This window comes from Artemia franciscana, chromosome 3 (assembly GCF_032884065.1).
Source record: "Artemia franciscana chromosome 3, ASM3288406v1, whole genome shotgun sequence".
NCBI classification, from domain to species: Eukaryota; Metazoa; Arthropoda; class Branchiopoda; order Anostraca; family Artemiidae; genus Artemia; species Artemia franciscana.
The window spans coordinates 35,456,389-35,481,099 of record NC_088865.1 but is presented as its reverse complement, the minus strand read 5'-3'; the positions used below and the strand labels follow the sequence as shown (position 1 = coordinate 35,481,099).

The 24,711-nt window shown below is 37.1% G+C and overlaps 1 protein-coding gene across 1 annotated transcript in view; it reads left to right on the top strand.

Annotated features, from left to right (window-relative positions):
• The window catches only part of LOC136025221 (potassium voltage-gated channel subfamily KQT member 1-like), a 166,373-nt gene extending 144,141 nt beyond the window's left edge, over positions 1-22,232 (top strand). The window contains exons 10-12 of the mRNA XM_065701042.1: positions 3,266-3,422; positions 4,659-4,787; positions 16,728-22,232. Coding sequence (XP_065557114.1) covers positions 3,266-3,422; positions 4,659-4,787; positions 16,728-16,874 — 433 coding nt within the window. The 3' untranslated portion in view covers positions 16,875-22,232. The remainder of the gene's footprint in view (positions 1-3,265; positions 3,423-4,658; positions 4,788-16,727) is intronic.
• Positions 22,233-24,711: the final 2,479 nt, after the last annotated feature.

Sequence of the window (24,711 nt, the reverse complement as noted above, 5' to 3'; positions counted from 1 at the left end):
GTTCTTCAAGAATATCATAAATACGGCTGCAATCCATGATAATTTTTCTTAAAAATCTGCAACCGTATTCGTAATTTACCTCGGTTAAGATCTTTCTTTCTCTCCTTAATCATGCGTTACTAACCTCCTGTCGGGTTTCATGCAAACAAAATCAGTAACAAAAATTCTTAATGAAAGGGATAAGGACGCAACCGTGTTTCACACCAAACTTTACTCAGACCCATCTGTGAAGCTCGTTGTATATCTTTGCTAATTCCCTTTTCCCAGGATGACTTATGGATTTAAGATACTTATTTGAAACACGCCAAGCTGGGACTTCGAAATAATATTGTCTATCGGTTTCAGAAATGGTAGAGGAGGTGCTGACAAGATTTTCAATCTGAGGTTAATAATTGAAAAGTGCTTACTTGACTTAATTTGACTTAAGTCTCCTGCCGGGCACTGCTCGGCGTAGAGAGTGACGTCTGCCTCCTCCATCCACTTCGATCCATGGCGAGTATTTGCTCTTCGCCCTGTCTGATGTTTGCCATCTTCAAGAACTCGGGCAGGCTATCGGACCAGCGTTTCTTCGGTCAGCCGTGAGGTCGCTTCCAACCGACTTTGATAGGATCGAAGTCGAAGATCGTCTTTGCGGGTAGATGTGGTGGCAATCAAAGCAGGTGCCCGAGCCATGGTAAGGTTCACTCGCCTGCTTGAGTCTAAAACCAAGACTGCTTTGTGAGCTGCAGAAGCTTCCCATTGCTGACGAAGTCGGACCATCGTAGGGCCTTCGATCCTCCTCAGGCTCTTCGGATGAAATAGGTCAATTTTCTTAAGGGTTGAAGCTGATGCTTGCCATGGCTCAGCTCTGTAAAGCATCACAAAGCCGACTAGAGTGTTGAAGATCTGCAGTACGACTACAAAGCAAGTCGAAGCGAGCCATTTGAAGAAATTATGGAGCCCAGGTAAGTGAAGTCTTGAACAACCTCGATACCAGTTGTGCTGTCCAGGCTAACTGGAGAGTTAACAGTAGGAGAAGATGGGTCTATGGCCATAATTTTAGTTTTTCTTAAGTCCTACTTTGGCAGCCTCTTCTCGTAGAATTCGGAGCGCTTCTAGCAGTTGCTCCATGGAGTCGGCTAGAATGGCCAAGTCATTAGCAAAATCAACATCATGTGATGGCACTATCTCCAAATTTGAGCCCAAAGCTGAGAAGTGAAGTGGTTTTTGTCATAATGTAATCTACGATGACATTGAAGAGCTCTGGGGCCACTGTACATCCTTCGAGCACCCCTGTCGTTATTCGAAAGAACGGGCTACACCGACCATTTACTTACACACAGTTCTCCGTCCCATGGTGCAGCGCCTTGAGAGGTCTGCAATATTTCTCGGGTAGGCCAGTCAAATCTAGAATCCGCAAAAGAGATTTTCGATCGACTGAGTCAAATGCAGCACGGAAGTCGACGAAGGCAATAAACGATTTCTGTCGGAACTCTGGGGTCCTCGCTACTATTTGTCGAATCGTGAAAATCTGCTAGATGGTTGAACAGTTCGACACAAAACCAGCTTCCTTCGGTCACCGGATTTTTCGAATGATATTCCGACATCGATCCAGGAGGACCATTGAAAACAGTTTCCCAGGGACTGACAGTAAGATTATTCCCCGTTAGCTGGAGCAGTCGCTTCTTGAGCCTTTCGTCTCCATAAAGGGATGATGACACCATTCCGCCAATCCTCGGGAATTATATCCGTTTGCCAGATTGTAGAGAACAGAGTATGGAGAAATAGGAGCATTGAAGGATCTCCATATTTTAGCAGCTCTGAGTTTAAGCCGCAGATACCAGCAGCTTTATTTTTCTTGAGGCTTTTTACTGCATGTCCAATTTCTGAGGGGCTGAAAGGCTCATCTGGAGGAGCATCTATTTCAGGTCTTTGACTGCAAGGTTGGCTGGGACTATCATTAAGAGGCACAGACGGGCTATTATAGTTAAGGAGCGAGCAAAAATGGTCCTTCCACCGCTCAAGACACGAACCTTCATCAGAAAGTATTGTCTCATCCCTGGACAGGACGGGACCCAAAGTGGGAGTTCTATTTTCAGTGAGATCTCGTAGATGTTTGAATAGGCTGCTCATGTCTTTCTTGTTTGCAGCTAGTTCAATTTCATCGGCTTTCCTTGCAACAAACTGGGTTCTATCCCGGTGAATGAGTTTGTTCCGCACTCCATTGAACCTTCGATATGTGGTCATGTCCCCAAGAAGTCTTGCCTTCCGTCTTTGCTCTATAACTTGCAGTGTTTTATTAGTTATCCACGATTTCTTTGGGTAACTCCTCTTGCCAAGCACTATTTGTGATGCTTCGCTGGTCTGCGATTTAAAATTCTTCCATAGATCTTCGCTGCTATTAAGTGAGCCAAGGTGGTTGAAGCGATTCAATATCTCGATCCTGTACTTCTGGCGACAGAAGAGCTTTATCGAAGGTCTTATGCTTTTATGGTATTTCAGACAAATACATCAAAATGACTAATGCCATGTACGAGAAAACACTGCTGCTGTTGAGGTAGAAAATGTGGTTAGTAGCTGGTTTTGTAATAAATCTGGAGTTAAAGCAGGGTTGTGTTCTATCCCCCTTTATATGGATAATTTTGATGGACTTTGTATTAAGGAGCACAGGAAAGGCAATTTTTGGACTTAGATTATGCTGATGATATAAGCATCCCAGATAAAAGTATGAGCAAAATAAATGATATTTTAGAGGTTTTACGAGTTCAGGGTGCTAGAATAGGTTTGAAATTAATGTTAAGAAAGCTAAATCGCTAAGGCTAGGAATAAGTGAAGATGAAAAGGTGACATTGGGTAACAAAAAGATCGATCTGGTGGACAGCCTCACTTACCTTGTTAGTGTTATTAGTAAAGACAGTGGGAGCAGTGAAGATGTTAAAAGTAGAATAGCCAAGGCTCAGGGTATTTTTTTATATCAAAAATATTTTGGGAAGATTAAGAAGATAAGTCTGCAAACCAAGATTAAAATATCGGAAGCCATAGTGAAACATCATCGATATCATTTATATATAGAACATGGCAAAATGATATTGTTGAAAGCATGAAAATCATATTTTATGGAATATAAAATTATGGATCAATAAATCATATTTTATGGAACAAATTTTATGGAGTTTCTTGAATATATTTCAGGATTCTTTTTTTTTTGTTGCCTGTCTGAAAAATTAACGTTTCCTAATGCTCTCTCAATTTTTATACGCAAAATAAATTGAGAATTATTTTACAGGTTGACTAACGTTCACAAAATCGCTATCAGAGCAATAAGAAAATTGAAGTACATGGTGGCAAGAAGAAAATTCCAACAAGCAAGAAAACCGTATGATGTCAGGGACGTAATAGAACAATACAGTCAAGGACACTTAAACATGATGGTTCGGATAAAGGTAAATAGAAGTGTTTAAATTTTTAAACATTAGACATTTAAGTTAAAAACATTTCCATCTGAGTTAAATAAAAGAATATTACAGATATTCTGACCATGAGCATTTATGGGTTATCAAAACACATAAGAACACATAAGGGAAATGACTTAAACTTGTTCAAATGAATAATTTAAAATGAAAAATTTTATCAGAGAACTGCATTATAAGGATGATAAAATTTTTGGACCCCGAGGGCCTTTCCTTTTCACTGTACATAAAGATGTAATGCAATTGTGTCATAAGTACTTTTTTTCGCATGACTTCTTTAATTTTAGTTAAAGTCCCTCTGTGTACATTTAATTCTTTGTCATCACTGGTTAATTAACCAGTTGTTAACTGGTATGAATTGATATTCATACCAGTTAAGATATGTGCATCTAATAATTCCCCCAAAAGTACCATAAAGTTAAATCACTCTTCGCAAGGCAGAAAACAAACCCATATATTAATTATCACTGGTTGCTAGTAGGTCAGTAGCACAGCTTAGATACCAATAGTTATGAAAACCCGATTTATTTTTGGGACACAGTGCGCGGTAGCGATGCTAGCGGCTGGAGACAACAAACTGGCAGTCTGTACCAAAAGCTTCTTATGGCCAAGATAGGAGTTTTCATAACTGTATATTGGTATCTAAGCTGTGGTTCCCGGCTATTGTGCTGTGTCACGATACACGCGTCGGAGCATGGGCTTGGAGGAGGCTCCAAATTCAGAGCTCTGTACCAAAAGCTTCTCATGGGCAAGATAGGAGTTTTCATAACTGTATATTGGTATCTAAGCTGTGCTCAGTAGTAGCTAGTAGCTAATTTCGATAGTAGCTAAGTTTAAGATCAATTTCTTCAAGAGGAAGAAGCTGTATTACTTTTAGCGGAAAATATACGTTATGTTAATCGTTAATAAGTTTATTTTTCATTAAATGTATCTAGGCAGGTTTTCTTTCGAAATAGAGCGACTCACATAATGTTTGATAACAATTTGCCCCTCCCATACATGGGTGATGTGCATCGTCTCAGTTTTCAAACATTTATCAGAAAGGAAAACATTCCCATAGAAGATATGAGATATAGAATTTTTAATGCAGCCCTGGTCCCTTATAAAAAAACCTGGCTTCTCCAACCTCTCTGTTAAATTTGATCTAAAATGACATCCCTTGTCTCAAAGAATTCAGAGCTACATCTTGAAATTAAGCTATTTTTCCAGGAGTTGCAAAGACGACTAGATCAAACATTGGGTAAACCAGGAAGCTGGCTAATTTCGATCGATAAAGGGCAGCACAATGTTGTAAAGCCACTGACAATTGGTGTGCGTCTCTACCGAGTTGAGCAAGAGGTAGGTCATTTTGCTTGTATCGTTAAGTAACAAACTACAAAAAAATATGCGTAGTAAACGAATTTTATTGTATTGATTTATTAGCTTTCAGGTTCCCGAGTTTCGTTCATTAATCTTCCTTCTATAAATGAAAAATTCCACAAGCGGAAATCAGATCTAAACTGCGACCTTTAAAGACACAATTAACTGTCTTTAAACTCGAAATATTTATTTTTGGGTTGAGAAGGGTTATTGCGAAAAAAAACCATCTACTTCAGTATTACCACAACAGTCACAGGAAAAAGTAAGGCTCGAGTGAAATGTGTTTACAAGACAGCATTCATAAAAGCAAAAATGATTGTAAAAGCTATGTGTTCAGTAGGCCAGACAACTGGCCATTCGACTGTTTATCATGGAGATACGCTGACACGGCCACAGCTCGTTAAAGGCACAACATCTCCAAATAGGCACAATCTGTCCTGAACTAAAGAGGGCTTTTTTTGTTTGAATTTCAAATCTGATTTATGCCCTTTATTTTTCTTTCTTTACCCAAAACTTCTTCTTTTTATCAATTTTTTCTTTACTGATTTTTAGCTCGTGTTGTGATTATGATTTACTTTTATTTTAACATTTTCAAATTGAAATGCGAATTTGATTATTTTTTTAAGATTATAATAGTCATTGTCATTTATCAATGAAGTATTTCCTTATCTTATAATCTTATGCAACAAATCAAAACCGATTGTAAATTGAAGTGATAGAAGAATGGAGAAACCGGGACACACATACATACGTGGGCGCACACGCGGGACATGCTCACCACTAAGACTGACTCGTGTGGGTTCCCTACCCGATGAGATATTAAGGATTCGATGTATAAAAAGCCATTCCCCGCAAATTTTGTCTTTTGCTGCAGAATCTACCTCTGATTCTCTCCCAATTATCACTGGTCCTTTTTAATCGTCATCATTACCACGAAAAATATAATCATCCCAACGCTACATTTTGTAAGCTTCCCATACATACAGCTACCTGCACCAGCACTTCAGGTTGATCCATAACAAGAAGTCTTCGCATGACAAGTTTTATTCTAACCAGTGGGCCTGTAACAGGCTGTCAGGTTACCAAGAGTCTCCTAGAGCGGACAGGTAAAAGTGGGTACCATCACAAAATCCATCATTCACTGTGTAAGAAATGATGAACAAAAGTTGCAACTTCAACTGCTACTACTAACAAGAAATCATTAAAGGACCAACCAGTCAGCATCAGAGATAGCTATGCACGCTTTTTCTACATTCCAATTAATTCAAAGCTTCACTTTTAATTTAACCCCTCCCGTAAAGTTTTAGTTACCTTTAAATCGTTTCCTATGCCTCTTCCCATCCAGTTGGCAAAAGCCTGTTTTTTTTTACCTAGGATGGATGATCGAAAGGCAAAATCTCTGGCAATTTTACTTAAGTCCCGCCCGGCCTTTGTGGCTGTATTAGGGCTTCTTCTCTTCTGAGCAAATGATGAATATGGCGACGGTAGTCCGATCTATCTGGCGCGAGACGAAGTAGCTGGGGGACGATATGGGCCGGGAAGTTGTCGGTCCATCTCTTGCGAGGTCAGCCTCGAGGTGCGTGCTGTGAGCCTGTCCTTCAAATGTGATTTTTGGAAGCCGGTTGGCCGACATTCGCTGGATGTGGCCAAGCCAGCGGAGTTGTTGGCTTCTGACCCAGTCCATGATGGTTTGGGGACAACGGAGTAGTTTTAGGAGGTCTTCATTTGAGACTCGGTCAATGTAGGTAGGCCCTGCAATACGTCTAAGGCATTTAGTTTCAAATGCAGAGATTCTTCACTCATCATCAGCCTTTATTGACCAAGTTTCGCTTGAGTATAAAGTAATTGGGATTATGAGAGAGGTGAAGAGTCGCACCTTCAGAGAAGTTGACAGTCTTGTTTTTTCAGATTGGCAAGAGGTTCTTGAAGCTATTACCTGCCAGGCCAAGTTTTCGTTTGATTGATTTCGAGCAGTCGTTATCAGAAGTTAGGAGGCTCCCTAGGTAGATGATGGAGTCTACATTTTCTACTGGATCTTCTTTTATTGTTAGCTGCACGTTTCTTGAAGCAGGGTCTCTAGACACCCGCATAACCTTAGTTTTGGCTGTGTTAACGACCATCCCAAAGGCCTCGGTTGCCGACACTAGTTCGTCGGTGTCAGCTTAGGGTACACGCTCTGGACTATTGAATTCCTCGATGTCATCTGCGTATACCAATTTATCGATTAGCTTCCCTACAATTTCTGCGCCGTCAACAGTCTCGGCAAATGATAGCGCTGCGTTGAGGAATAGGTTAAAGAGGTGGGGTGACAAGAGGCAACCTTGAAGAACACCCTCCGATGTCAGAAACCCCTCTGTTTGGACTTGGCTGACGAAATGTAAATACATGTCTCTTATCAGGATTACTATGTTTTCAGGGACTCCATAGTGTAGCAGGATGTGCCATAATCCCTCTCGCCAAATCAAGTCAAAAGCCTGCTTGAAATCAATGAAGGGTAGTAGCAGCTCTTTCGCAAACTCGATATACTTCTCCATCATTTGCCGAGTGTAGAAAATCTGGTCTACGATAGAGCGGTCTTTTTGAAAGCCTGCTTGGCATTCCTCTAAGATATGGTTTGTCAGAGATTTCAGGCGGTCAAGGAGTATTTTTGTAAGAATCTTCGCCAGTTGGCTAGTTAAACTTATTGGTCTGTAGTTGTTACAGTCGCCCTTTTCCCCCTTTTTAAAAAGGGGGACGATGGCGGCTTTCGCCCAAGATCTGGGGAAGTAGCCCGTTTCCCAGACACTTGTTATGACTTTGTGATAGATATCGACCAGTTCTTCTGGGTCTACTTTTAATAGTTCTGACTGAATAACATCCGGGCCTTGGGCTTTATTAATTTTTAGAGATTGTATTGCTGAGAGTACTTCATCTCTTAGTGAAGGAGGGCTTGGGTCCACTGGGTACTGTGGTAGTGGGAAAGACAGTAAGATGTTCGGGTCGGGCGTTATTGTGGGGTTCAGTTTTTCACTGAAGTGATCCTTCCACCGTTCTCGCCTTCCCTCAGAGTTCGTGATTGGGAGCCCGTGTTTATCTAACAGTGTAGGAGCGGCCGAGGACTTTTTCTTTGACAGTTCACGGACTTCCTTGTACATGAAGTGGCTATTACCTTTTTGAAAAGGCTTCTTCACACTCACGACATTTGTCGTTGACGTAGTGTCGTAGAGCTTGCCGTATTTTCTTTTCTACTAGGCGCTTCAGCCTCTTGTACTCGTCCTTGCTTTGTCGATCTACCTTGTTAGCTGGGTGCACTTCTGCACACACAGATCAATAATTTCAGGGGTGATCCACGGTTTTCCCGAATGGGTCTGAATTCCCAGGATTTCACTAGCAGTTTCTCTGATGATTGATGAACTTTCGTCGACCAATCGGTCAATTTCTTCTGCTGTTGGAGCTTCCATGGGTTGGATTCTAGACAAGAGAGTGTTTGAGAGTGCTGTTCTATACCCGTTCCTTGTTTCTATGTTTTTCAGCAGGTGGACACGATATCTTGGTAAGTTTTTCTTAGGCTGTTGGGGCTTCCAAATGCGCAAACGGAGCTCAGGCATGACTAAAACGTGGTCCGAGTCGACGTCGCTACCGGCTATGGAGACTGTGCTTAGTACTGGTGATTTCCATCGCTTGCCGACAATTATGTAATCAGTCATGTTTGCAGTGCGGCCGTCAGGGGATCTCCAAATAACTTGCCTTCGTTCTCTATGACGGAACATGGTGTTCGTTATGATAAGTTCGTTATCCCGACAAAAGTCGATGAGCATTTCACCCCTGTGGTTCTGCCGCCCATGCCCGAATTTGCCCATGACGTCTTCAAGTCCATCATTTGAGTGTCTGACAATCACGAACGAAACATTTTTCTTGGGAGCCGTGTAAACGGTGTGTTGGAGTTGGCTGTAGAATTCTTCGGCTTCTTGGTCACTCCGGGACGAGTCTGGGACGTAAACTTGGATTATGGTCATGTTGTCAATGGATCCTTTCAGACGAATGGTGATAATACGTTCAGAGACAGGATGGACGGGAAGAAGAGACTGTTTGGCTCGCTTGGAGAGTAGGAAACCGACACTTTGGGGGTGAACTCCATTACTTCTTCCAGACGTGATGAGCGTGATGTCGTTTATTGTCTCTATTCCTGTGGAGTGAAGGTGAGTCTCAGATAGTCGAACGATTTCCCAGCGGTAACGGTTCATCTCGTTTAAAGGACTAGTTCCCTTTTTCCTGGTTTTGCTAATGTGCGTACGTTTAGCGTTCCTATTGAGAGACATGTTTTTGGGGTTAGGATAAACGAAGTCTTCTCGGACTGGAGAGTCGTCAAATCGGATAAATGATCGTCGGCTGCCACGGACATGGTAACAAAATCCTTTTCATTACCATCATTATCAACATTATCATCATTATCATTCTCGAAATTTGCAATTCTTGGTCTCATACCGTCGGTTACCCCGGACGCGGTAGCACGAGTTCTTACTTTCTTATTCACCATTTTCATCATTTATGTTTAAGAGAAGGAGTTTCATGGTTAATTTGTCGGGGTAGCAGTAAGCCACTCCTCTTTACCCTTAGCAGAGGCCATTGTCCATGCCCTTCACAGTTATTCCTCTAGGAAGGGAAGGGATCCTCCCGTTCGTTGGTCTGCGGCCCCAAGCAATTTTTCCCGTTGCTGGGGAAAAGTGTGTAACCGCCAGGACATGTCCACACGCCGGTGGACCCTGCATGGTGTACATCAGAGGGGCCTTCCTCCTCCTTCGCCTGTATTTCTGCCCCCAGGCGAAGGTGTCACAGTTTCAATTATGGACCCCCAGGAACTAGGTTCCCCCTTGGTCCACGCCTTCTATGAAGGTATCCTGCATATCTGTAGGACGTTCCCCTACCAGCCACCTGGGGACGCCTTGAGTGGCCTGGGGGAGGCCCCCTACTAAGAAAAGACTCAGTAGGACTCAGCAGACTCAGTAGGACTCAGAACGCTGGCAACATATCCTTCTTTATTCGCAAAACGTGGCAGAGACGCTCTAGTCGTTCATTACTACAGCCCTTTCATTACCACAGAAATCGAGGGGTATTAAATATCAAATTCACATTTTTGATTCAATTTTTAAAGTTTTGTGACCCCTCCCTAAAAAATATCCCCCTAAACAAAAGTCCTGAATACATTCCTGGAGATTATAAATCAATTTCTACCTCCACCCTCCCCTTGTCTCTTTCTTAGAACTAATTTTGTATTTATTTTAAGGCTCAATATAAGTTGGAATTTTTTGGCACTAAAATGCACCTTTGAGGCATATCCCCCTCCGCCCTAACTAGCCAAAATATTTCCAAAGTCTAAACAAATTTCACTGTTATAGGTAAATTTTCTGCTGTTTCACAACTCAAAGCATTTGCATATATGGGCTATAAACATCTACAATGAGTTTCTGTGATTGTTTTATAGTTAGGGAGGGTTGGAGTTGCCTCAAAGGGAGCATTCTAATACCAGAACATCCCAACTCTCTTTTTTTGGGAGGGTCGTACAAAGTACATTAGAAAACACATCAAAATGTGAAAATGATATTTAATCTCTCTTGATTTCGGGGAATATGTCTGATCTGTGCTTTTATTATGAAAATACCCATTAAACCCCAAATTGAGCATAATTTATGCCGTATAGAAAGGTCACTTCCCCTTCCTTGTCTCCAGCTCAACCTCATGGTCGCAGAAATTTCAGAGGGATGCTCATTCAATTGAAAGTTGGGAGTTCTAGTCCATTTTTTAATAAGTCAAAAGTGACTGGAGACCAAACAGCCGCGAGGATATTTTCTGGAGGGGGGAATATTTTCCAAAGAGGGGTATTTTCTAGGGAAGGGGGAATTTTCAGGTGAGGATAAGCCCGCTCCCAAGCACCTCTTGCTTTGGATACTTCTAATTGTATTTTTCTTCTATGTTTATTTTTGGACTATGAAACTTGGAAATATTTCTGGACTATGATTCTCGGATATGTGTTAACTTGCTGCATTGGATCAGTTAGCTTACGAGTAACCAGTATTGAAATCTTTTCAATAGCAAACTCAGAGCAAGATCAACCAAGAATTAGTTGCAAAAATTGCTTCTGAGTGATACAGTGATGCAAGGACTCTAAGTGATACAAGGCCAAATTTTTTTACCCGCTCCTGTGCAGCCGAAGCCAGTAGGCTACTCAGTTATATTATCTAACTCACCAGCTGACCTACAATCTACCACACCCTTGAAGCGATGCAAATTTCTTCGAAGGACAACCCAAATTAATAGAGTGCAGCACATTGAACGTAGTAGAAATCACTTGGTTATTACCATGAAGGATGAAATTTTGGCTTCAAGCGTCACAGTCGTGGTTACCGAGCAATTCAATATTTTTTCTTTTTAGATTAGCAAAAAAGAGTTCCTGAAGATTATAAATATAATCACTATAGATATTTTAATAATACCCATTGATAGGGATTTCAATTTATCGGACATTGTGAATACAGTCAAAAGTGTTGCTGATACATGGTGATTTGGTCATTCATTGGTTACGCAGCTAAGCTTTGGTTTGCAAGAGAAATTGGAAGCGGCCCTTAAGTACGATATAAAGATTGAATACTGCCTTATCAAGTTTCTAGACCCTTCAAGCACCAAGGTTTTGATCATTTAGCTTGTAGCTGCACTAACCAATAGGAGTATAATAAATGTGCCAGCGAATATATTAGCAGCCACGAGAATTCTTGCTCTGTGCTAAGTATCAAGTGCATAAACTGCGGTGGTATTAAGCCGTACGAGCTCAAGCTCCTAGTGCAGAGAGCTAAGAAGAACTACAATCAGGAGGTCAAAGTGATACGCCGATTCAGGTGAGGTACTAATAACTAAAGTTTTTGTTTGGGCTAACGTTTGTTCCCTGAATGCTAATCGAGCAAGAGAAAGGTTAGATAATCTGCGTATAGTTTGTTTTATTAAACATCTTGCAAATTCTGATAATTCAAGGGGGTTAAAATTTTTATCCGATCTTGAGTTTCTTATTCACTCGGTCATATCTACCTTAGGTTGGTCCTCTGTTGGCATTTTGTTAGCAGTTCATAAAAAGTACCAATTCGAGCTTCTTGTTATTAATCTTTTTTTTCGTTGCAGTTGATTTTAGCAACAAGCGCTTATGTAGTGTATAAGCCCACGGATTACGGTGACAAGAATTCGTCTCACAAATTTACCACGGCTTACGTATCGCTATTTAAGGTTACCCACCAAGTATGATCTTCTGGCAAAAAGTCAATAATTTCTCGCGATTTAACACTGATCTTTTAAAACCAACATCATCATTCTCATAGATGTTCAAGAGCTCTTTACCACAATGCTTGTCTGTTGTTCAGGAAGATAGATGTCACTTATATCCATAATCCTGGGTCCACTCTAATTTAGACTTTGTGGGCACCAGCTCACGTCAACTAGCGAGTCGACAGGTATCTTCTTGCGCAGGATTTTTTGCTCAGTGATCATTCTCACCTTCGATTTTCCTTACTGATCTTGGAAAAGAGAAATACATCTTTGATAAAACATTTTTTTTCACAGATAAGTATCGGAATAATGTAAATACTTTGCTATACAATTTTGTTCTAGATATTCACCTTTCGAAGATAAATATTCCGTGTCGTATACTATCTTCTGCATGTGAAGGTAATTATGTCGATCCAGGTTCCTTTGTCGCTATTCCTGTTTTGATTCCTATTCTGAGTGTAATAATGTCAATTTTGTAAAAATTCCCAGTACTTTGAACGGGTCCTTCATGAGCCATAATCCTTCACGGCAATGTCATCAATAAGAAGTCAAGTGTGTACAGAAAAGATAATTTTATAACTAAATCAGCAAAAAAACGTGATTTTCTTAAAATCACAATGTTAAGCCCTTTAAAGCTTCTTGGTGTTTGGACCGATGACTATTTACAATTTGAATCTCTTTTAGTTATAATTATTATAAAGCTTGTGATTTTTTGTTATAATTTTTGCCAACTCTTGTATTGTAAAAAACTTAATGCGATCCTAATCTACCCCTATAATCGTAGAAAATTTTTCGGCATTCTTATGACAAACCTTCTCTGGGATAAGCTGATTCCATTTACCATATCTGTCTAATTAAAACTTGTAGAATGCTATAAGTATGCCCAAGAAAAGAGAAAAAAAACTGAAAACCATTTTAAGCCCAGCTTTTGCAAAATACAAGAAAGGTTTGGTTCACTTCATCACTCTTCCTCATGAAGAATACTAAATAGCTTACTAACCAGTTTGGAACTAAAAGTTTTAGTATCTAGCTTTCATCACCACCTTCTTCCTCCCTTCAAAGAGTACTTACTTACCAATTAAGACACAAGACTGACTGGCTATAAGAAATCAGCCTGAGATACCTAGCAAGTTGCTCCTCACGGTCATTCTGCAAGCTTATCACCACCAAATGTGGACCAGAAAACGTACATAAGGCACTTACTAACCAATTACGAAAAAAAACTTGCCCTTCATACTTACAGTGAGAATGAGCCTTAGTCATTTAATAGAATCATAGCAGTAATTCCCTGATTTCTAACGCCACTTATTAGTCACTCTTTGTTATCAAACAGTTCGTGATAATGAACTGTAGTAAGGAGCGACCCGGCTCAATAGTAACCGAACCTCTAAAAAATGGAACTTTGATACCAATAGTTACATTAAAAGAATCGTATTTTAATTCTGATTTCAAATATATAAGTTTCATCAAGATCAGTCTTACCCATCAAAAGTAACGAGCCTGAGAAAATTGCCTCATTTTAGAAAATAAAACCCCATAAGATTCACACCATCAGATTCAGCGTATCAGAGAACCTTATTGTAGAAGTTTCAAGCTCCTATCTACAAAAATGTGGAATTTCGCCTTTTTTGCCAGAAGACAGATCACGGGTGCCTATTTATTTGTTTTTTTGTTTGTTTTTTTCCCCAGGGGTGATCGTATCGACTGAGTGGTTCTAGAATGTTGTGAGAGGGCTCATTCTAACGGAAATTAAAAGTTCTAGTGCCCTTTTTAAGTGACCAAAAAGTTGGAGGGCACCTAGCCTCCCACGCTCATTTTTCCCAAAAGTCACCGGATCAAAATTCTGATATAGCCATTTTATTCACCATAGTCGAAAAACCTATTAACTATGTCTTCAGGGACGACTTACTCCCTCGCAGTCCCCATGGGAGTGGCTGCAAGTTATAAACTTTGACCTGTGTTTACATATAGTAATGGTTACTGGGAAGTGTACAGACGTTTTCAGGGGGAATTTTTTTGTTTCGGGGGGAGAGTTGAAGGGGAGGGGTACGTGGGAGGATATTTCCATGGAGGAACTTCTCATGGGGGAGGAGAATTTCAATGAAGGGGGCGCAGGATTTTCTAGTATTATTGGAAAAAAAACAATGAAAAAATAAATATGAAAAGTTTTTTCTACTGAAAGTAACTATTACGCCTATGAGGGGTTTAACCCCTCATAATACCTCACTCTTTACGCTTAAGTATTTTTAGTAATTTCAACTATTTATTCTACGGCCTTTTTGATTCAGAGGTCATTCTTAAGGAATTGGGAAAAAATTTAAGCTTTAATGTAAAGAGAGAGGTATCGACGAGGGTTGAACAGCCTCATATACGCAATAAAAACATACGAATATAGAAGTTCGTTATGTCAGTTAATTCGTAAGTTACGTATATTTTTTACCAATGAAAACATTCGTAAAAAATTAAAAGTTCTAGTTGCCTTTTTAAGTAATCAAAAAATTGGAGGGCAACTAGGCCTCCTTCCTCGCTCCTTTTTTCTCAAAATCTTCCAATTAATTGCAATTAATTAATATGCAAATTTCGTTTTAATTATTTATGTGCGGAGAGCCAAGATCAAAACATGCAATAACTCAAAAATGTCCAGAAATTAAATAAAAAAAAAGTTTTTTAAATGAAAGTAAGGAGCAAAATTAAAACTTAAAACGAACAGAAATTACTCCGTATATGAGAGGGGTTTTTCATCCTCCACGCCCCGCTCTTTACGCTAAAGTTTCTTACTGTTTTAAAAAGTGGAGTTAAGAGAAAGAGCCAAACTTTAGCGTAAAGAGTGGGACGTGGAGGAGGAAAAGCCCCTATCATATACGGAGTAATTTCTGTTCGTTTTAAGTTTCAGTGTTGCTCCTTACTTTCATTTAAAAAAAAACTTGTTTTTTTATTTAATTTTAAATATATAACGTCACCATGCACAATACTAGCCGTAAAGCTATCTTGCATAGCCAAAAGACCGCTTTGTGGGCTATTTATCGTCTCCGTCTACTTGCTATGGCTGTAGCTCGGAACTTCGTCCTTGCAAAATATGCACATGAACACCTCCTTTTTCGCACTGTTCTATATAATTCAGTTGAAGCATATGATTGTGACGTCATCTCCAAGTCGAGTTTTCATAAATTTTCTTTTTCAGAAAAGTTTCCTTTTACTTTCATATTTACACCCATTCTGAAGGTTCTAAGATTGTTTCGTAAAATTCCAAGTTTCTAGCTTAAATAGTTTCCAATGCTTCTTTTTCAGTGCATAACTTATTTATTCAAGTTTGTTTCTTCAGTTTATAAATATTTGGAATAAAAGCTTTGTAATTTTTTTATGGCAAACAAATTTGAACCTTTGATCTACGTCACCTATTAGTGCTTCTCTACATTTATTCAGCCTGCTAGTTTTGTTTTGTACTAGCTGGACTTCTTATCATGGGTCAAACTGATTACTCAGCGGCAAAAAACAAACTGAAAGCCTTCTTCTATGTTGGTTTTAACTAACGAAACTATACAGGATGAAAGACTCCGACGAAAAAAAAACTTCTTCTTAAAATGACTCTTTCAATGCTATCTCTGACGCTAGAGCTGACTGATCCGTAAAATCCTCTTTGCAAGGGCCTATTCTTTTCTCATTTTCTCTCGAGGCTCCCTTAGGAAGCATCTGGGATCAAATTGAAGATTGGCTCGGAAGCTGTCAAGTGTGATTGAGGTTTTTGTATACATTGTTTAAAATTGACTATTTATCTCAGTTCAGCTGGAATGCAAATTTCAACCAAGCAGACATCAGTCTATATAATGTCAGACAAGGTTTGGTAAAAGTTATTAGAAAAGGATAATGTATGGGGCTGAGGTCAAACTTACTTACCCTATCTGTGATTTTTCTAATGAAGGGTTAAGCCATGTCTCTTTTTCGATGGAACAAGCTTACTTCCATAAGTTTTAATTTTTTCTTTTAATGACTAAAAATGAGCTGCTTCATCACACAACAGATTATGCTTTATCTAAATATATAATTAATTTTACAAGACTTATTATAGATTAAACAGTTGGTGATTAAATAAGTGAACAGTCGATTTGATAACACAGAGTATTATGAAAGTGATACATTTTTTTGTTAATCATTTATGTTCAGAACACTTACAAAGAGTTGAGATAGTTAAAGGTACAATAATTTGTAAAAAATCAATTAAGCTTATGAATTTTGTTTTTAGAGAAAGAAAAACACCCGAGAAAAAGTAAAATACCTTTAATAATACTACCTAAAGCTGTACATTATAAAAGTACAGAGTAAAGTCAGAAAGTACTGATGGCTTTATGATTCTGTTAAGTAGCATTAGATGGGGTTGATTTCTATCTCGGATTCCAACATGAATTTTATGTCGATTCCGGTTACCGGCTAGTTTAAAATATCACTGACCAGGCTAAGTATAAAATTTTAAATCGATTCCAGTCACCGATTACTTTATAATATCACTGATTAGGGTATATATAAAAATAGCATACTAATGAGCTTAAACGCGGTGGCAAAGTAATGTAAATTTAATGTTTCTACAGGAAGGTATGTAGGCTTTTAGTCCACTGATTGTTTTTATTTTATTTCTAGCTTGCGAATCTAGACCGCAAAATTGATCAATTGACTTTGCTTGTGCTCAAGCTAGCAGGCGATCAACACCAATCTGATGAAGAGGAGTCTCTACACAGGCCTGATGAAATTCGGAAGAGAGCAAAATACTCAACAAGGAATAGATAGTCCCTATTAACCGATGGCGTGTCTCTTGAAATTTTATGATGGACACTTGTTCAATTGTTAACCTAACCATAATATTCCTATTATAATGTCAACAAATTATCAATCCCGAAACTTAAGTGATATCTAACATGCTAGTTGTTCTGTCTTGTATATTTTACACCTTTTACTGTACTTTTTCTAGTCGACTCTATATTTTTTGCATTTAATACTATAATTTTGAATTAAGGGAATGGAAAATAGCAATAAAAGCTACTTTTTGCCACCAAGAATTGTTACAGGGCAGTTAAGGTATGTAGTAATTGGTCACAGAGTTCGTTAGATAAAAGCAATAAAAGTATATACTATCTCTTAGTTGAAGGTATTTTTAGAGAACATGAGATTACAAGCACATAACTTTTAAATCCTGAATTTTAAGTCTGTAATATTTCTGACGTTAGAACACAGCTTAGTTTTTAGTACCCGTGTTGAGCCTCTCTGGATCTAGAGCAGGGGCAGCAGCTTACTAGTCTCGATATAAAAAAAACAAAAACTTAAAGGTATTTAGAAACCGGGATGCTGATGGAGATTTCGTTAGGGACATCAGTAATGTAATAATGATTACGTGGTGATACCTCTGTTGGCACCTCTGGAGAGGTATTGAAGGTATTTAGAAAATAGGGGGTGAACTTTTGTTAGTGTAGTCATAAAAATTGAAAATGTATTTTTGCTAGATATCAAATTTCATTTATCGATTTTCAAAGGGTGCCGGGTTTAGGAAGATGAAATTTCAAATTTAGGTGCCTTAAGTTCCTGACATTAGCAACGATCTTAGAACAAAAGCAGCACAAACTCGGGTATCGAAGGCCTGATTTTACTGAGAATATATAATATGCTAGTGAGATATTTTCTTGCCCAAAACCAATGAGGCTTATTGATTTTCGTTTTATTAATTTTGAGAGAGAGAAAATTAACTTCAATAAGTTTTCAACGGGGAAATTTCTTTTTTCCCAATATTAAACACATTATAAGAACCGTATATTCAGCTAAAAATGTCACTTTATTTTTTTATTCCATGAAAGTATCGTATATAGTGCATAATAACTATGTTACGTAGTATTTCATATTGAGGTACATTATATCCGTTTTAATGCTGACCTTTCCTACTGTTTCTTAATAATTACTCATTTAACACATTTTCAATGGGTCATTCAAGTCATTTCTCAGCAAGACCCTCAAGTCATTTCCAGCCTTCACTTAGAAAAATACTCTAGATATGTCCTTCGATATTTTGGCTAGATACAGATATGCCCACCAATTTTAGGTACAAATTTGTCCATGAAGGCATATTAAGTTAATTGGTTAAATAGTGTACTATAGAATATGTTATATCCTTCAAAAAGTTCCTTGATTCTCAAGTAAAAAAAGGAGATTTCTTTCTTGCATGTCTTCTTTCTATTTTTATTCTGTAAAATGAGATATACAAAAACAAGAAACACGGGTAAATTTCTTCCAGAAATGTTTTCCTTTATCAAGGAACCGGAATTCCTACGTCTTAAAAGTGCTTTGAACTTTTTTTTTTTTTTACTTTAGCTGGCCTCAAACATTATTCAACTTTTTGTTTGATCTTTTCTCAATTTCTCAGAACAAATGAAGTTTTAAGAAAATGGAAATAAGAATGAACTTTGCAAAGCTAGGTCACATGCTAGAAATTGGCGACTAATTAGTTGATATCTTTTCTTTTATCTTTCTCATAACTCTTCTATATCCACTACTCAACAAAACAAAAGTGTAAGCCTCCTTTTTTCAATAAGTATTTTTAATACCATTCCAAATACATAGTTCAGAAACACGTGTTAATTGTTGTAATAAGTGTTTACACTTCTTAGTTTTTTAAATAAGTTGAAGAATCAAATCTATTTAAATACTATTAAGGGACTAGCTCTAACATATTATAGAACTTAAACAAATCTGTATATCTAACACTTCTTCGAAAAACAGAAATTCTACCTCTGAATCTTTTTCTTTTTTTGTTTATGCAATAAGTGCACTTTTTGATGCACACATACTTAAAAAACGTATGAAGGGCGAGAAAAACATCGTTTCTCATTTGCTCCAAAACAAAGCCCAGTTATACAGCTAAATTTGTAAACTTTTAAATTCTAGAAGAAAAAAGGCAAGAAAATTTTCCCCATCAGGTTTCGCTCTCTTTTAAAAATTATTAAAAGTCGATGTGTACACATGATTTTGAACAACAGAGCATATAAATTTAAAAACTCAAACCCTATTTTGACTAAAACTCGCCCCAAATTACATTATTGGTACCCAAAAGGGGGAAGGGGAGCGGCATTGCCTTGGGGAAGAAGACCCCGTGATTTGGAAAAAAAATGTTTTCTATTAAAAAAGCTTTTCGTAAAGGAAATATTCCGAGTAGATGGCACTGGGGAGGGGAAGGGAGCCGAATAGAAAATACCCTGTCATCAATAGCAAGACTAAAAATATATATGATTGGCGCAATCAGTATACTTCCATAGTCAGACAGGTTTTCCTTAGCATTAGCCCAGCCCTCAAGTATTTTTACAAGCTAGTTCTATCTTTCAGAAAACTTCTGCAAGGGTCAGTGTATCAAGTACTTCCCACTGCCAAAATGAAAAGTATAGGTCAAAATTTCTTAGAAAAATTACGTTCCTCGGCAAGAGGTAAACTGCTAACTAGAATTGCTAAAAAATTCGTATAGGAGCCAAGCAGTTAGTTAAAAATACATTATGTTGCATAGTATGTAATATGTTGTGATATGTAACATACAGCATATGTAATATGTAACATATAACATACGTAATGTGTCACTTATGTATCATATTGTAACACTGTGTAGCATACAGGTTGAAATCTCTTAGAAAAATTACATTCTTAGGCAAATGGTAAACTGCTAACTAGAAGTGATAAGGAATTTTCATAAGAACCAATCAATTAGTTAAAAATGTGATTTGTTACATAACATAATATGTAACACATTGTAATAAGTAACATATGTAGCATGTAACATATGTAATATATATCACGCTATGTAACATATTGTAACATTATGTAACATATAGGCTGAAATCTCTTAGAAAAATTAAATTTCTTGACAAGAGGTAACCTGCTAATTAGCAGTGCTAAAAAAAATATCACAAGGACCAATCAGTTAGTTAAAAATACGTTATGTCACATAAAATAATATGTAACACATTGTAATATGTGACATATATAGCATGTAACATGTAAAATAATATGTGACATTATGTCACATATAGATTGAAAAATCTAAGAAAAATAACAATTCTTAACAAGAGGTAAACTGCTAACAAGTTCTCAGCTAAACTAAAAAGTTCTCATAAAAACCCATCAGTTAGTTAAAAATGTGTTTACACAACAAAAATTTTGCAAGGAAAAGAAAAACTATTTTATTTATTTATTTTAGTGAAGAATGGTTTGCACAAAGAAGATTTTTTTCAGAGCTTCAAGACGCAGCCAAAATATCTCTAAGCCAAATTTCTATAAGTCTCACGTAGCTCTAAAAGCAAAAAGTTAATACAATACGTTTAGGAAAAATTCAAAGTTCTAGATGTTTTTGAAGCAAATAAGACTGTGGAAACATATTGAACTAATTGACAGGACTTATCTAGCTTAAAGAGGTAAACTCTTAATGTGACATTTTTTTTTTTTTTTTTTTAGGTAGCCCATATTGAATTGGAACAGCGGCAATGTCCACCTTTTTTTTATTCTTTTTTTATTTTTCATATCTGACGGAGACTAATGTTGTATGTAAAAGTAAATACATTAGAAATAAAATTTTAATAACATTGATATTTTGTGTCTATTTTGTATCTACTTGGCAATTCTTTTTTATATAACACTTCCTTGTGTATAGAATTATTTTTGTGTATAGAAATTTTGAATTTCTTGAAAATGTCCCAATTATTCTAGCCGGATTCTTTTAAAAAAAATACTTGTGTATAAATAATAAATTACATGTCCTGTGGTGGCGCAGTGGGTTTGACCTTAGCTTGGTAATACGGGACCCAGAGATCGAATCATACTGCAGGAATGCACTGCAGGGCCGACGCAGGGACCTTAGTAGTCAAGAAGCGTCGTTAATCTGATACAATACAATAATAACTTACATTAAATGAAGTTCAATAAACTTGCAACACATACCAATAGCATCATATTTTGGATCAATTTAACAGAATCCCAATTTTTACTGCATAAACCAGAACAAACTTCAATTTAAGAAACCTAAATTAAGTAATAAAAGCACAAAATGTCATTGATTAAGTCATAATAAATGTCAATAGTAATAATAAAAATTAAGCTGAATATGGCTAAACTAATAAGTTTTCTTCCATTTTATCTAAAACGGTTCTGTTCAGAGACACTACTGAAATAATTCTTACCGAACTTTTAATATTTTTATCTCATTAATTATATGTTATATCGCAACAACATCATAGGTTCAGATGCAGAGGAGAGATTGTCCCAGCATCTTCCAACCCGAGCTATGCTCTGGTAACAGCTATTTATTGTTTTTTAAGTTTAAACTTCTTGTAATGCACAGATATACAATTGAATTATGACTAACAAAATACAATGAACTAGTTTACACCGACTTAAGTTTATATGATAGTTTAGCTAATGTGTTTTTGACATGATTCGTAGGTGCAGTCATTGTTGAATGACTGAATCTTCTTTGTAATTATGGATTTCAAATTATTCATCGATTCTTAGAAAAAAAAATATCATAGAGACATCCTTTAATGCTTATGGTTAAAAATGTCTATCAATATAGAAATTCTCTTTTATGCACTGTGAGGAAATACCCAAAATACTTCATTATGGTTGTAATTTCACATTTTTCAAAAGTAAGATTTCGCACAAGAACACGTTTGTATCATATTTACGCATATCATTTAAAAAGCACAACTTTATTGTTACAATTTCACTCTAGGGTCTTTCAATTTTGGAAATTATCAACCTGTACGTTAGATTCTTGTATTGTTTTCTATGCAAGTTTTCTTTTGCTTTTAATAAACCCGATTATCAAGAAATGGATTTTAAGTACTTATTTTACGCTAGTTTTCAGTTCGATTTATTTGTGAGGTTGTTAACACAAGTTCTTGCTGACGTTTTATTGTTCAGGGGAAAAAAGGGAGTTCTGACAAAAATATATACATGAAATAAATTGTGCTTTTATTGTGACTCCAAATATGTAAAACCCATCAGGTTTAAAATTACCCATCCAGGGCTACACGGGTGAGAAAAATTGGCTAGTTTTTAAAAAAGGGAAAAAATCCAAAAGGCAGGTGAACTTGATGAAAATTACTTCTTCATTTTTATATTTCAGAGAACCATATTTTAAGTTCCTATCTAAAAAAAACATGGAATTTTGCATTTTCTTTTCTTTTAAAATGGAATATAAATGAAAAACGAAATTTTAATGGAATAAAATGGATACGGTGTTTATTTTTTTGTTTTTAGTTTTTCCCCAGGAGGTATTGTGTCGAGCTAATAGTCCTAGAAAATCAAGAGAAGGCTCCTTTGAGAGAAAATTCAAAGTTCTAGTGTCATTACTAAATCAACAAAATTTATGTTGTATTTAAGTGACGTTTTCTGCCTTTTTATGGTACGAAGCTATAATTTTGCCGCAAAATTGCTATTGGTTGAAAATTCTGATATAGCCAACCGATTTGAAATTATCGAAAAACCATAGGCTTATTAAGCTTTCGCGCTTCAGAGGCAGTAATACCGCGTGGTGGCTCATTCACTCCTAAAGAGTAATTTAGTCCATGGAAACTGAACAGTTAATATAGATATTTATTTCAAAACTTCGTTTAGCCAAGTTGATTCATCTGATGTATGATAAAATTGTGTATGGTGTTGTATAATTTAGCATTAGCTAATTTGGAGATGGGCAGAGACACTATTTAGGGGGAGGGGTACCTGATAGCTGAAAAAGTCCGTGTTTACACCTAAATGTTTTAAAATTACAAGAGCCTTCTGATAAATGCAGAAAAGCGGCCCGAGTGAGTTGGGATGACACAGAAACCAATCTTTAATCGTTTTTCTTTTTTAAATAGCCTCTAAATAGGTTCTGCGGGGGGACAGCTCCCCATTCATTGCAAGAAAAAACTGTTTTCTCTGCTGCAGAAAAATCACAATAATTTACTTACGGCATAAAAGGTAGAGAAGCGAGGGAGGGGGTAGGGGGAAGAGGCAAGTTTTATCAGTAAATTGTTTTTATTGACATTGAAATGGAGATATTGGGTATTAGCTTGTTTTTTTATATATTAAACCGTTCAGGGTAACAAAGTCTAAGGAAGGAGACTCATGCTAACAGCAACCATAACTCTAAAAAAAGAAGAAGTTTTCTTAGCAATGCAAGCATAAAAATAATTTAATTAATACGGTGATTCCTAAATTGTAACATTCATTAAATTTAAAGTTACCCAGCAATATTTACGAGCCTCCAACAATTTGCTCTATTTTCAAAAAGGAGAAAAAAGCCAACAAACAAAAAAAAGGCGAGTGATTTTGGTGCAACTTGAACCATCAAACTCAGTATACCAGCTAACTCTATTGTAGATGTTCCAAGTCTCTATAAACAAAAATGAGAAATTTTGAATTTTTTCGAGAACGACAATCACGAACACATGTTTTTTTTTTTTTTTTTTGTAGCGATGAATTGATCGAACATATTAGTATTGAATACCAGAAGTCTCTTTTGAGAAGGAAATTTAAATTTTTACTGATCTTTTTAAGTAGCAAAAGACATTTGAACACAGCAAAGCAACGTTTTCTACTATTTTGGGACGCAAAACGACAATCTTGACTCATAGCTTATTAAAGGAACATCAATTGAAAATTATGAGATCTCTTAAGAATTTCCCAGGCATTTTGCCAAACATTGTTTTGTTTTCGTAGTGAAAAATCGTATTTTATTTTAATTGTATCACTTTTGACCTTAAAGAGGACACAAGAGCTTCCGACTTCCAATGAGCCCATTCCGAACTTTCTACAACCAAACCCTCTGTACAAAGTAGTTTGGAAAAAAGTAAGCATCGTATTTTATTTTAATTGTATCACTTTTGACCTTAAAGAGGGCACAAGAACTTCCAATTTCCAAACGAATGAGCCCTTTCCGAACTTTCTACGGCCAAACCCTCTATACAAAAAAGTCAGAAGAAAAAGTGAGCTTATGAAAGCCTCATTGTTCTTTTCTAAGAGCATTTAAGTAGGTGCACTTCGAAGCATTTTCAGTTTACACCGAGAATATGGCCAATTCAAGAATTGCCTGGTTGGGGGCACTTGGTAAAGAGCGATGCAACCTTTATGTATTTTTTTCTCATCTTGGTCATTTCGTATAGAAGAAACTTTCACGCAGAAGCTCAAGAGAGGACTCATTCGGTTGGAAATTCAAGGTTTTAGTTTCCTTTTTAAGAGTTGGATTACCACTATAAATATAAAAGATGATATAGCACAAATAGATTTAAAAAAATTCAAAACCGCAAATGCACGTGTGTTCACGGAACAGACACAGGAACAAAACATGAAAAAACATAGGAGGACAAGAATGAAGCTACACATGAGGCAAGGAGCAAAGGAAGGAAAAAAAAATTAACGAGCACAGGATCAAACTCGGGAATAAAAACCAGAAAATATACAAGAGCACAGGAATAAAGAAGCAAAGGAACAGAAGTGCGGTTAAAGACACTTGGTAAAAAACCATGCGACCTCAATGTATTTTCCCTTGGCTGCTTTGTATAGAGAGGCTAGTCGTAGGAAACTTAGGTTCCTTTCGGTGGTCGTATACACTTCGGAG